Source organism: Cupressus sempervirens, chromosome 10 (assembly GCF_028749045.1).
Source record: "Cupressus sempervirens isolate cs-2001-9-10 chromosome 10, ASM2874904v1, whole genome shotgun sequence".
In the NCBI taxonomy this organism is placed as follows: Eukaryota; Viridiplantae; Streptophyta; class Pinopsida; order Cupressales; family Cupressaceae; genus Cupressus; species Cupressus sempervirens.
The window spans coordinates 233,085,552-233,099,708 of NC_143127.1; the positions used below are offsets into that span (position 1 = coordinate 233,085,552).

At 35.8% G+C, this 14,157-nt stretch overlaps 2 protein-coding genes and 1 long non-coding RNA gene across 3 annotated transcripts; 2 read left to right on the forward strand and 1 right to left on the reverse strand.

Moving 5' to 3' along the window:
- Positions 1-786: 786 nt before the first annotated feature.
- LYSOPL2 (lysophospholipase 2) lies at positions 787-2,329 on the forward strand. The gene has a single exon (XM_089804101.1). The coding sequence runs from the start codon at positions 1,029-1,031 to the stop codon at positions 2,016-2,018; it is 990 nt and encodes a 329-aa protein (XP_089660227.1). The 5' UTR covers positions 787-1,028; the 3' UTR covers positions 2,019-2,329.
- A 127-nt stretch (positions 2,330-2,456) lies between these two features.
- Positions 2,457-13,770, forward strand: LOC149533487 (uncharacterized). Its single transcript, XR_016356879.1, has 2 exons — positions 2,457-2,865; positions 13,411-13,770. It is a non-coding gene; the product is annotated as an uncharacterized LOC149533487 (long non-coding RNA).
- Positions 3,329-7,665, reverse strand: LOC149533488 (pirin-like protein). The gene is made up of 4 exons (XM_089803270.1): positions 7,486-7,665; positions 4,598-4,660; positions 4,370-4,473; positions 3,329-4,275 (listed from the first exon to the last, which is right to left on the reverse strand). Exons 1-4 carry the CDS (start codon positions 7,663-7,665, stop codon positions 3,828-3,830), a joined length of 795 nt encoding a protein of 264 aa, XP_089659396.1. The 3' UTR covers positions 3,329-3,827.
- Positions 13,771-14,157: the final 387 nt, after the last annotated feature.

Consider the following 14,157-nt stretch of genomic DNA (forward strand, 5'->3'; position numbering starts at 1 on the left):
ACATCCTAACTTTGTACACTTGTAGATTGTAAATGACATATCAAAGTTTGACATATTTTTTGGGTTGTCTCTATATGCAAGTTAATTTTTTAAATGTAAGGTTTTAACATAGGTTTACTCATGAATCTCTTTGTAGATGTCATCGATCACCAAAAGGTCAAGAGTAGCCATTTCAAAAGTACCACCAATACACAATATGTCAATAGCCATTACAAAACATCCCAATAGTAGTACCAAAATGAACCAATTACCAACCTAAAAAGATAAAAAATTGATCGACTATTAATACATGTGTGATTGACTATTAGTACGTATTATCATTTTGGGACTACTTTAATATTAATAATTAGAAAACCAAGATAACAAAAAAGCCATAGATATTAAACATCCTAGTTACTAGATCCTTTTCTATCATAATTAATTTTTTTATTAACATGTCACAACCCCCCACCCACAAATATATACTTAATCACTTACCAACACCAACACTTTTTAGATATCTCTTAAGAAATTCTGTCCAATCCTTTACCTCCCCTCCCCCACTGAAAAAAAAAATAGACCATATTCAATTCCTATATAAACAAAAAATTCAAATCCCCCTATTAAACCTCTATATAATATTATCTACCAAATACAAATCCTCTAAATAATATTGTCTACCAAATGCAAATCGTCCCAAAGAATCATTAGACCATGTTCAACCTATATAATATTAGTATCCTAAACGTCTAAATCATGCCAAAGGCTTCCCTAATGTGCAATCCAGTCTCCCTAAGACATTAAATCATATTTTACACCAAATCCAACCATAGAGCAATCAGATAAGTGCCCACTGATGGGACCCAAAAGTTGGTAGAGAAAAGGTTGAGTGCGGCAGGACCCACTATTGTTGGTGGGATCTTACCTACCCTCACCATGATCGATCCAAGAAACCAACCATTTTTTCTGCACATGTTTCCTTCGCCTATATCACACAGATCTGCAACAAATTCTAAATACATTCCCAAACTCTGTTCTTGCTTCTCACAATGGCGGAAGAAAAATCTGTGCCGCCAAATTTTTGGGGCGACATGCCGGCAGAAGAATACTATGCCTCACAGGGCGTGAGCAATGTACAAGAACACTTCAAAACCCCTCACGGCACGCTGTTCACACAGACATTCACGCCATTACAGAGAGAAGGAGAGGAATCGCCTCCATTGAAGGGGATCGTGTGTATGAGCCACGGCTATGGCAGCGACACCGGTTGGATGTTCCAGAAGATCGCCATAGCCTTTACACAATGGGGTTATGTTTCCTTGTGTGCAGATCTGCTCGGCCATGGCAGATCTGAGGGTTTGAGATGCTATATGGGCGATATGGAGAAGATCGCCGCCGCTTCGCTCTTCTTCTTCAAATCCATGCGCGACAGCGAACGATTTCGAGGCCTTCCGCGCTATTTGTTCGGTGAATCCATGGGCGGCGCGGCCACTCTGCTCATGTATTTCCAAGATCCAGAGGGCTGGGACGGTTTGATCTTCTCTGCGCCTCTTTTCGTAATGCCGGAGCCGATGAAACCCTCATGGTGGCGCCTCGCGGCTTACGGGCTCCTCTTCGGTTTCGCTGATACCTGGGCCGTTATGCCGGATAATAAGATGGTGAAGAAGGCCATTAAAGACCCTGAGAAGCTTAAGATCATCGCTTCAAACCCTAGGCGGTATACGGGGAAACCTAGGGTTGGAACCATGCGGGAGCTTGCTAGGGTTTGTGCTTATTTTCAGGAGAATTTTGAGAAAGTTACTGTGCCCTTTCTTACTTGCCATGGGACCTCTGATGAAGTGACGGCTCCGGAATCCAGTAAGGCGTTGTATGAGAGGGCTAAGAGCGAGGACAAGACGCTTAAATTGTATGACGATATGTATCATTCGCTTATTCAGGGGGAACCCGATGAGAATTGTAATATCGTGCTTAATGATATGAGGGAATGGCTTGACGCCAGGGCGGAGAAGCTGCTCGCCAGCCGTGGTTTGAATTCATGAAATTTTAAGGGTTTTGTTTGGAGAAATCTTCAGGTTAATCTGGTTTAAGCTGCTGTTTTTAAAATCGTTCGATCGCCAATTGTTGAAATGGATTGAAATCCCATTAATGCGATTTGCTGTTATCCGGATCCGATTGGCAGTTTTTCCTGTCTGTGTTGATGAAGATTCCGAATACTTGGGACTCGGGGAAACCTAGAAATCTGTAAATGGCCGCATGGCTGTATCTATGTATTTTAAAATAAATGTTTGCAGAAGATTATGTACAACATACGAAAAGGGAAATTTAATATAATCGGTAATTTTATATAGAAGTGTCTTAAAATAATCATTTCTAAAGTTTGCTATGTAGTTTATTATTTTCAATATATTTTTAGAATTAGAAAATAACTAATTATCAGAACTTTTATTGGCTGACCCCAAAAAAGGGAAGGAGAAAAATCTATTTTTGAATCAAAATTAGAGATAATTTAAATAAGGTAGGTGATATCAATTCAATGTCACATTAATGAAAGTTTTATCTTATCTACTTCTTCCATTTTTTAAATTTTTGTTCCCACAGCCTCTCAGATATCATTCAAGCCCTATCTGTATCCACTGCCTATTCAAGCCCTGTCTGTACCCACCGCCTCTTTGACTCAATAATTAAGTCTCGTGGATGCATTTGACCTCCACTCAATGTTGATGAGGTCTCGAACTCGTTGTAGTGCTTAAGGCGGCTTCATACTGGGCATACCCATTTCTAACTGGGAATTCAGATTAAACAGAGGAAGAGGAGAAGCATGAAAGAAATATTGCTACTGTTGCTACTGGTTTTGAGTAACACCATACATTGGCAGCATTGTAGAAAGTATGTTGTCCTTTCCTAAAATAGACTGATTTAGCATCTGATGATTCTACTGCTATTGTTGTTTGTTGCAAATGATTTTCTATTTGTTGTCGCTGCAGATGATTTTGTTGTTGCTACAAATGATTTGCCATCTGTTGTTGCTGTAAATGATTTTCCATTTGTTGTTACTGGAGAGGATTCTGTAATTGGCTCAGTTGCAATGTTGGATTTCTTCTCCCCTAAAACACCCAATCCCCAATAGAGACCATTCAATTCAAAATTGTCTATGAAAAACATGAGAATTCAATGCCGAAATCTAGCTAAATCCGTCTGCAACCCTCAATTGTACATGACATGTAATGTTTTCCTAAGTCGAAAAAAAAAATTACTTGAAAACCCTGAAACCCTAAGCTATGAACTAGAAAATGGGCGTTTCTTGATACCTAGTTTTTCAAGCATTCAAACATATTCCTGAGAACATCAATGCCTAATATATTGCCGCTATATATTAGTTTTTCAAGCATGCCAAATACACGAAATTACCCAAGCAGGGAAATAAAATTATGAACAAAATATTAGTGTTTCAAGTAGGGGAATAGAATCAGCGTCTCCCTGACTTTCTAAATGTTCAATGATACGTATGATGGATGGGAGGCCTTCGGTGCATGTAAAGGGTTGAACAAAGCATATCCAGTCTAGCATCAAATTCGAATTTCAACAGCAGTTATAAGCCCAAGTTATCAGAAAATTCCTCCATGAACTAGGCCTCTCCAAAATAGATGCCATGGTAGAACAGTTGAGCAATACTATTCCCAAACTCAAGCTTCCCCTGTTGCCTTCCACTGAAATTGGTCCAATGACATAAATTTGATTACCCTTCGAGCTTTTTCTATTAATATCTTTTCTTCATTAATTTTGAAAGTGAAATAAATCAAGTTTGACCAATCTGGGAATGCCATACATTGGCTCTCTCAAATCCATTTCTACCCAAATGATAATCTTGAATTGTCTACACTATCTCGTCTGCTGTTCATCACAAATGGTCCATGTTGTACCACTACTTCATTTAATGGCTGCCCTCCAATTATGACAAATCTGCAGGTCTTTTTATCAACATTATTGTTCCACACACTCAACCCATCTCCACTGCTCAACAAGAGTCTGTGATGAGCACCCACTGGCGGTGAATTTGGAGCACCAAATGTGGCCTCACCATCCAAGACATACACAAATGCATTCCAACTCTCTGGAATTGCCTGATGAAGAACAACATCTGCCTCCATCATAAAATCCAAATACATAGTGGGAGTTCTTGTATAAACAGGAGATTTGACGTCCAAAGCTTCTCCTGCTATAACAGTTGCCTTCACTCCATCTTTCTCTACTTTGGATATCTCTTTCCCTTGAAGTTCTTGATACTTAGGCTCAATCCTAACCGGCATAAGAAACACTAGAATTATAAACATGACAATACTCTTTTTTAATGAAAATGTTATGAATTTTGAGGTTGTAAGAAGGCACTCACATCTTGTCTTTGGCAGCAAGATTAACCCACAGCTGCAAACCATGTTGCAATCCTGGTCCAGCCGGCATTTCAGAGTGGACAATACCCCTGCCAGCAGTCATCCACTACAAGTACAGAGTACATTGCAATATGTAGCAGAGCCATCAGTACATTGTAGAGCATCATAGAAAAGAGTGAAGTAATTAAACAATAAGAATAGGGGACTTAATGATAGGAGATAGTCAAAACCTGTAGATCACCGGCCTTGATGGTGCCCTTGTGTCCTACAAAGTCCTCATGCGTGAAGGCTCCCTGTGTTTCAAAAGACAAATTACAACATATTCTCTTACAAAAGTTGTGCACCTCTACAGCATATCCATATTCTTGAAAACATAATTTCAAGAATCTATAATGTTGATTGCAATTTGATTTTTGAAATATTTAATTGTATCAAATTTACTTAACATCAGTGTTTTGAACCAAATGTAAAATCTATCATCGAAACAAGAGAAAATAAATTGTTAAGCTTGTCCCACAACACTATACCATCCATCGCCACAGCTTCATTCTATGCTACAATTGCTCCTCCTCGGGACTCATTGCTACCCTTGAAGGAAGGAAACCATAAGACAAAAGGTCAATGTTAAACCATTTGCCTATTTAATGGCAACTTTCGTTAAACTTGCAGATGCCTTAAATAATCCGAAGACCCTATTTGTATTCATCAAATAGATGAAAGAGAGGGAGAGTGGGGTCTCAAGGATTTCCTTTCACTTTGTTCATAGCACAGAAATCAACCAACTTTAAATGAATCTGGAATGCTCTCAAATCGCTTCTTTTTAACGAATGACTAAACCAAAGCTTGGCCTTTCACTGAAAAAGATTGTAGCATTTGAGCAGAGGAAGAATCTAATTCAATAATGTTTGGAGAGTAAACAAAGAAACCTTCTAATTCAAGACTATTTGGAGAGCAAACAAAGAAATAAGTAAATGAACACAACCAAAATAATGGTTGTTGAAGACAGGCCTACAGCGGCCTATCTGTAACAAGTCACAACTTAAGGACAACACTTGTTGTTGTATACTACCACATGCATCTATATGTGTCCTCTAATTGTGCAAGAAAGCAGACACCCAACTCATTTTGGAGACACGCCAAGACCCAAAATTTTTTTAAAAAATAAAGTCCATGTTCATTTCTAATTGCCCAAAAAAAATTATTCAAAAATTTGTATGTAGTTCTTTCCTTCCATAAACTGCTCCAAAAGTGTCGTAATTGTAGATTTCATAAAGGTTACTTTTTAATTTGTGAACCAAAAAAATCAATAAAATATTTTTCCTCTAGTTTAAAATCCAAGAAATTGACTACATAAGAAAACTGTACAATATGGCGTCCTGGCATTCCCTTGCAACGTTTTATTAGCTTACATGAGAAAGCTGTGTTTTTTTGGTTTAGTTTATAGCTCGTCTTTGGCTTAGAAATTATTTACTGTACAGGTTAAAAGTGTGAATGCATCTCAGTGAAGTGAGACTGAAATCTGTGCGAGCTGGGTAGTTTGCTTGATCTGAATTTTGCAAGTTGGGGTTTAGATATGTTTCTTGTCCATAAAATTCTTTATGTCCTGGTATTGGTGCTATATTTTAGATTAATGATTTATGTCAAACCAACTTTATGTTTTATACAAGGATCGTCTATTACACTCAAAAATCTGCTCTCATATAATTGATTCCTCATTTAAGTGTTGATGTGTGCTTTGATGATATATCTGCTTTGTTGCATATCGTAGTCAACAAGTTGGGGAGAACTAGAAAGCAAATTATCAAGAGTATTCACCCAGTTGTCTCACATCACACTTGAAGACTTATCCTCCGAGGGAAGATTCAATGAATGAAGAGAAAGTTGCAGTCTTATCGACCGTATTCATCCATCTGTCTCGCAACACAGACAAATTCTTTACAACTGTTGTATTGTTTGACAATTCTTGACCACAATGGTTTAATTACCCACAGGTTAAACCAGGAGGGACTGCTAAAAAGTAAATTAATTGCTTCTGAATTTCTCAAATTTTCGTAGTAATAGTAAATTAACTTAATTTAGTAATAGTGTATAGTGTGAATCTGTAGCCTCCTGTACAGAACGTATACCGCAAGATTAATGACCTATATTTCGACATTGATGGTTCCAATTTGAAGGGAAACATACAAGACGATTGCAGGATGTAGACCATCCCTTTTCATTCATAAATTGTGGAATCTTTGTTATTACACGACTTGGACCATCTAGACGTACCCATTTACAAAACCCTATTGTGCTTAGTATTTATAATTTAATATTTATGATGCTTGGTCATTCCGAGTGTGCTAGTGATAATATGAACTGTCTGTGTCAAGCAAGTTTTAAAAACATTGACCCAAGAAAATAGAACTCAAAGCAGACTGAATCAGACATTAAAGGCAGCTTCAAGCACATTTTGGATGTTCTTTGCAGCCTTTGGGCATGGTTTGTAGATTTTCAACACCTATTTTAGATGTGTTTTTAAAATTTGTTCCCACTTCTTTTCAGTGTTTCTAGGTCCAACGAGAATGAGGGAAACATACTCAGCTGCTATGACTACTCAGACACTCAGCTACTATGAGCGAAGCAGACACTCAGCAAGTTTTGAAACACTACTCTAAACACAGATGTAATGTTGCCTTTTCCAAGATTAAGCCAAGCTGAAACCCAAAACATCTATCACACATTCTTCGCGGGTGTTGGAAATTTTGCACTATGGAAATGGGATTAAAAATAGTAACTTAAGAGGGTCATAATGTCAAGGAATATTATAAAATACAATTATAATATAGACTGTTTCCAATAAAGTCAAAATTTAACATAAGGTCTCCTATAATTAAAGCCTAAGTTGCTGAATTAGCATACTAACCAGCCAATTCTAAGTACAAAATGTCCTGGAATTAGAAGTGAGCCAAATGTGCTAGCAAATTTAGTTACGAGTTGGCTTTTTCACATTAAAACAATTGCAAGGAAGGTATGTCATACCCATGTGATTCTACTAGTAACTAGCTACTCAGAACGATTCAATGCAAGATAAAGAAACCCTGAAATGGCACAATTTTCAAATGCATATAAAATTTACACTGTGAACCGTTCCAACATATATCAGTAGGGTCGAAGCATTTTGCTCAAACTTCCCGTTCCTATGCTCAATCTTTGCCAAATCCTTATGGCCATTTCGAGCATTGACGACAAATAGTGAAAATACCCGAGAAAGAATGAAGTCAAGTTGGAGTCGCAAATTAAAGAAACCCAGAGGCATTGAATGGTAGCAAATAATCAGAATTGAATTCCATAACACAAGGAACCCCCTTTTTAGTCACTAGACTTGTTCGTATTTGCCTGAGTTCTATGATCAACGTAAATTCGGCTTTAAAGATTCCTACGATCATAAAAGTCAAAGGAATTGTAAAGAATTTGGGCCAAATTTCCAGCTACGAGAATATTGTCACCTATAATCTGTGAAAGAGAGGGATCTATGCAATTTTAAAAGAAGAAACAAGATTCTTACAATTTTGAATAAAGGATAAGCTCAGTATTTTCTTTCCTTCAGAGGAAACAAACGCAGGAGCTGCTCACTGTAGGCATTTACTGTAGTATTATTGATCGTGGATTGGAAGGAAGTTGTGAGGTTTGAACCCTTGACAAAAAGGGTCGGCTTTGGATACAAAAAGTTTAGATTGTAGGGGTAAAGATTCCTACGGCCATAAAAGTTAGAGGAATTGTAAAGAATTTGGGCCAAATTTTCAGCTATGAGAATATTGTCACCTATAATCTGCAAAAGAGAGGGATCTGTGCAATTTTAAAAGAAGCAACAAGATTCTTACAATTTTTAATGAAGGATAAGCTTGGTATTTTCTTCCCTTTAGAGGAAACAAACTCAAGAGCTGTTCACTGTAGGCATTTACTGTAGTATTATTGATCGTGGATTGGTAGGAACTTGTGAGGTTTGAACCCTCAACAAAAAGGCCTAGATTTAGATACAAAAAAGTTTAGATTGCAGGGGTAAAGGGAAGACAAGCCCAGTGAAAAAATTGACTTTAGGTTTCTGCAGTTTCAAGCTAATCAGTAGGGGTTGCCATCTTCATCCTGTCCTGTATGTGTGGCAAGATTTATTGATATAACTAATATAGAATGTTCTATTTTTCTTAATTATGTGATCTTGCCACAGTAGCCAATTATTACAATTTACATTAAACATTCGTCTCCCTTTAGAATTTAGAATGACTCGCCTAACATCTCTTGAATTGCAAATGTTTCAGGCAATCTTATTTCTAAAGTTAGATCATCCTTGACTCTATGAAGGTCATTAGGAAGAAGAGATACAATGCAATTGCCACCTTGGTTGAGTTGTACCTCAGATCATTTTTTTCATGTTCCAAGGTATAATGTAAGAGAAATTGATGGAGTTGTAATGGGACCTCCTTTATCCCCCTTTGTTTCCAATCTTTGTATGGATGATTTTGAAGAGCCTAGCCTTCAATCTTGGCCCCTCAAACCAAAGTGATGGAAATGCTATGTGAATGACACAAATATTTGTTGACTCTGCAATCAAGGAAAAATTAAATAGTTCCATGCTGACTTTAATAGCCTTTTCCTCCACATTTCCTTAATGTTTCACATGAGAATTATGAGGATCAGAGACACCAAAGGTGGTCAAGTTGAAATTTGACTTAGGAAGGGTCAATCCTAAGAAAATAGGTGTTTAGGAAGCTAATTTGTGTTAGCATGAATGTTAAGTATATTCCTTAAGTGGAGATTGTTAGCACGTTTGAAGAGATGATTGAGTAGTTGGCACTTGGATTGATTTCTTATGTTGTTCTTTGAACTCTAAATTGTGTATGAGAGTAGTTGAAATGTGGTCATGGGGGAAAGTGGATATTTGTGAAGGTGGCAAGGTGGTTTGTCCAATAGGCTTCTATTTTGTAGGTGGAACATATTTTTCCTAGTGTGTTTGTCCATATATGGTCAATGAGTGTTTTGTTTGCAGCATGTGCTTCATTCAGGATGAAGTTCATATTCTGTTGTTGCATTTGTTCAGTGAATCTTTGTGTCACTTTGTTTTTTGTAGACATGTCAAAGTTGAAGTCACCAACAATGAAAAGAGGAGTATCGGTAGTTACAGATGTGACTATTTCATAAATTGATGTCATGATTTCGAAAAATGTAGTATTAGGTCACATATAAATGTTGGAGACATTGAGATCAATGGAATGGTGGCGTAGTGTCAATGTAATGGCTTCAATATTTTTTGTTCGATGGTGTTTTACATTGGAGACAAGTAGATTCTTTGACACAAAAGTTGCTATGCCATGTATATGATACATCATATGGTGGTTATATTTTTTAAGAAAAATATTTGTGTATGGTGTATATATGTGTGTTTCTTGTAAGCATAGAATGGTTGAGTACATTATGTCATGGTCAGTGGTAAGCTCATCTGCATGGGCTTTTAAGCTACGGGTGTTTAATGTGCACAATATTGTGTGGGGCAAAGAATTTGAGCATGGTAGAGGCTTGTCAAGTTTCCATTGTGCTATTGATTGCAGTTGATACATTTCTTGCTCAATTTGTTGTTTGACTTTAAAATGTTTGGGAAGTAAAGGAGTCAATAGAAATAATGATTGAATTGTTCTTGTTCTTGATAGTGTTGTGTATGTTAATCAATGTTGTGTTATGCTTGTTGGATCAAATGCAAGCCCATCCATTGTTAATCCTTGTGATCGATGAATTGTTCGAGCACATGCACTCTGTATTGGGAATTGGTTTCTAATTTTTATTTTCCCATTACTAAGTACCTTTGGGATGGGCCTTGCAATTCGAGTTATGGGAACCCAATGTTTTTCTATTGTTGGAGCATAGTATTGATATAGTGCTTTTTGTTGTTGTTTGCCAACTTTGGGGTCATTGAATTGGATCCATACGATATCAAAATCTTGATGTTTTGTGTATGACTTGAAGATTCCATCAGACCCATTTACTAGGTCATCTTGTGTGTTGTAGTTCCCTCCAATAATCTCAATGAGTATGTTTGGTTTTAGGATAATTTGAGTTGGTAATATTGCTGCATGATTATATAGTCGTGTTGTTGAATAATTGTCATCTTCAACATCTATTGCATCTAATATTATGGGTGCGCCTGGAATTGTTGAGAGAATATTGTTGTTGTGTCTATTAACATCATTTCTTCTATAAAAAAGGCAGGGAAATGTTGGGTCAGATGGTGTTGGCTTTAGACAATTGTAGTTTATGTATTGTATATCTTCGTTTGTTTGTATACCTAGGCGTATTATATTGAGTGTTGAGACAAAATTTTCATCTTGTTGTCACATGGTTGTGGTTAATGAGTAACACTTGACATTGTCCTTCCAAAAATTGTGAGGCATTAACTCTGTGAGATTGTGTTTGTTGTCGAAGACTACAACATCTAGTACAGGGAGTGTCTGGTAAAGGTCACCATAGAAAATTGTGTCAAGGTTGCCAAAGTATACAGTAGGTAATTGTTTAATATCTCGTAATCGTTTCTCAATGTATCGTAGAAATGTAGAGCCAACTAATGAAATTTCATCTATGAGGAGCACATGTAGTTGACTATAATTCTTGGAAATTGAGTCCATAATTTCTATGCTAAGTGGGACAAATTTAGATTTGTTGAAAGGTATGTGAAAAGTTGAGTGTAGTGTTGTCCCTCCAATGTTATATACTGCCTTGCCTGTGTATGCAATTATTAGTCCTTTTGGTTTATATAGATCATTGTTTATGCAATTGCTATATAGACGTATTAGAGCTTCATAAATAGCTTTTGCAGTAAATGTCTTTCTTGTTCCAATGCCTCCTATTAGGAACAAGTGCAATGAAGTCTTTAAATCTTTCATTTTTTTCATAATAACATCTTTGACAATTGCTTGTTGTTCTATATTTAGCATTCTTCTCAATTTGTAGTAGTCATTATTATCCATTATTTGTGGGCATCGAGCAATTTCAAATCCATTTCGATATATGTTTTATGGGGTTATATGGAATGTGGTTTGCATATTGTCTTGTATATTATAGTGGTCTTATTGTTCATGTAATTTGTCTATATAGCATGTATTTTTAATGTTGGGTTCATTTTCAATTAGTTCATTGATAGCTGTATCAATATCACCCCATCTAGAATTTGTATTATAGTAGAAATTTGCTCGATTCAATTGGATAGCATTCTCTTGATGGAAGTATGCCTTTTCCCAAGACTGAAAATTATGTTTCAATGTCTCTTCACTTAGTGTGAATGGCATGTATAAAAGTAACTGTTCTCTAAAATGATTTTTTGTGTCGACGTGTTTGTTGAAATTAATGAATCGTATAACTCTTGGTTTGTTGTTCAGTTGAAGTTTTCTTCCATCTTTTTTGTATTTTGACAAAAATTTTGCAAGGCATATGTGTGCAATAGTGTGAGGGCGTTTTAGATAGTAGTCAATTATAGATTTGTGCATGACATTTTCAGAATCATCAGATTCTTTGTTTAAGTCTTTTGTAGATTTCAATATGAAAGTACGATTATTGTCTGATCTTGTGTCGATAAAAATGCACTTTCTGGAGCTATAATTTAAAGGGAGTGATAGAGCAAGATGTGTTGCTTGTGGAGATGACATTTGTTGCAAGTTAAGTAAAGCATTTCCAAGCCTTGAAATCATTTTAACTGCATCAATATTGTTTTCTTGGTGGTCTTTATGGATTTGATGAAATGCAGTTGTCGTTGTTTTATCAACTTTTGTCATGTATGAGCTGCAATACATTGCTGCTGCATATGCATTGAGGACAAATTGTGTATCCATATTTGCCTTCCATATTTGGGGTATTTTTTTGGCAAAACCATTGTTCCATATATCAGAAGGGTTTCATTGAAGGTAAATAGTAGGTCGGTTGATTGTTGATCTTAGGGCCATTATGTATTCAGGTTCATTGGTTGACATATCATCCAAAAAAAATTGGAATGTATATGTAGTGTTCTAAGTTGCTTTTTCGATTTTTGTAAGAATGTTTTTTGCAAGTGAATGTGTAGTTTCATCTGTTTCAAGTAATGGCTCGAGTATTGTAGTCTTGCTCAATTGGGAAGTTGAATCTACATTGTGTTTTTTTTTTTTTTTTTTGGCATTGTTTTGTATGATGTTGCTTATGCAATATAGCTATATGTGGTTCTAAATCTTTTGTGTCACATGTGATATAAGTTTCCACAAAATGTACAATGCTTGAATCGTTTTGCTTTCCATAAATTGGTGCACCTTTTACCCATATGAGAAAATGGTCATGTTCATTTCCACGATTTTGGAATTCAGTTACAGAGAAATAGTCTACAATATTTCCAAAAATGGAGTTGTCTGCAAAGATCAATTTTTTTAATGCATTTATCCTATGTCTATAATATCGAGCACAAGTTATTGGGTCTCTTTTGATGAGTCTAAATGCATCATTTTGATTTTCATTATAAATATTTTGTTTTCTTGATAACTGGTAGGAGTTATGAAGTTCTTCAAGTGTGGTGTTCAAAGGTAGCCAATTTTGTTCAGCACTAATGAACGTGAGGAAAAAAGTGGGTGGCCCAATTGTCGTATCATTGCAAAAACATTTTTTTTTAATTGTTGTGTGTAGTCAGGAGATATTCGTATTTTTTTGAAGTCAACATAGCCAATATCTTATTTATCTAATTTAAGTATTTTCTCTAGATTTGGTTTATGTTTGACATCTTTTACTAATAATTTTCTTCCTTTTAATTGTCCTTTTCGTATTCTGATCCACATTGTTGTTAGTACTTGTTGAATGAGTATCTTTGTTGTTTTGAAAAATAGATTTGTTGTATGGTACGCAAAATTGATATTTGAATTTAATAATTCCCATTGCACAATTTTTTGGTAGCTATAGTTCAAAATATCTGCATAGCGTGGTATGCCAAAAAATAGTGTTGGAAAATTCATTTCTTCTGCATATTTATCTTTAAATATTCCAACAGGGTAGTTGTCTTGTGCAGGTGCAATCTCTATTACTTTGTCTTGTATGTTGTGAATGTTGCTTGATTCAGTGAATCCATGGACTAGAGTTTGAGATGCTTCATATTCATTGTCACTTTCAGAATCTACTTCAGTTGTGCCATTTTCTAGGTTTTCTTCAATGTCGTTATTGGTTTGAAGCACTTGTTTCCAGTTATCATTTATTTGTACATTTTCCAATTTGTATAAGGTTGTGGTTGTTAATTGTTGAAGTGCTTGAATGATCAAAGTTGGACGCACCATACCTTTTTGGAAGGCATTTTTGTATTCAATGCGTCTTTTCAGGGACACATCAATTGTTGTTGTGATATTAGTTAATAAAAGCAATGTTGTTTGTATAATTTCTGTGTTGACTGGGACATTAATAATTGAACCTGTCAAGCCCATTTGTGATCTCTTGTATCCAAGTTCCCATATTTGTGCAAATGCAATTCGTAGTGAAACTAGACGCTCTTCTAATTGTGTTAATTGTTGTACATATTGTAATGGATTGTTCATTCTGATATTATGTGGAGTTGCATATTTAGGTACAGTGGAATGCTTTAATGAAGTTTGACAATTTCGACAAATTGAATCTGTTAGTAGATTGTCAAATGATTTGATCAATTTGCGATACATTTCTTTTTGTTTATTTTTGAATGTTCTGATGTCTTTCTTGAAACACAATAATTGACAAACAAAACATGTATACTTTGGTGTATCTTTAATTATTTCTTCGAACACTTGTG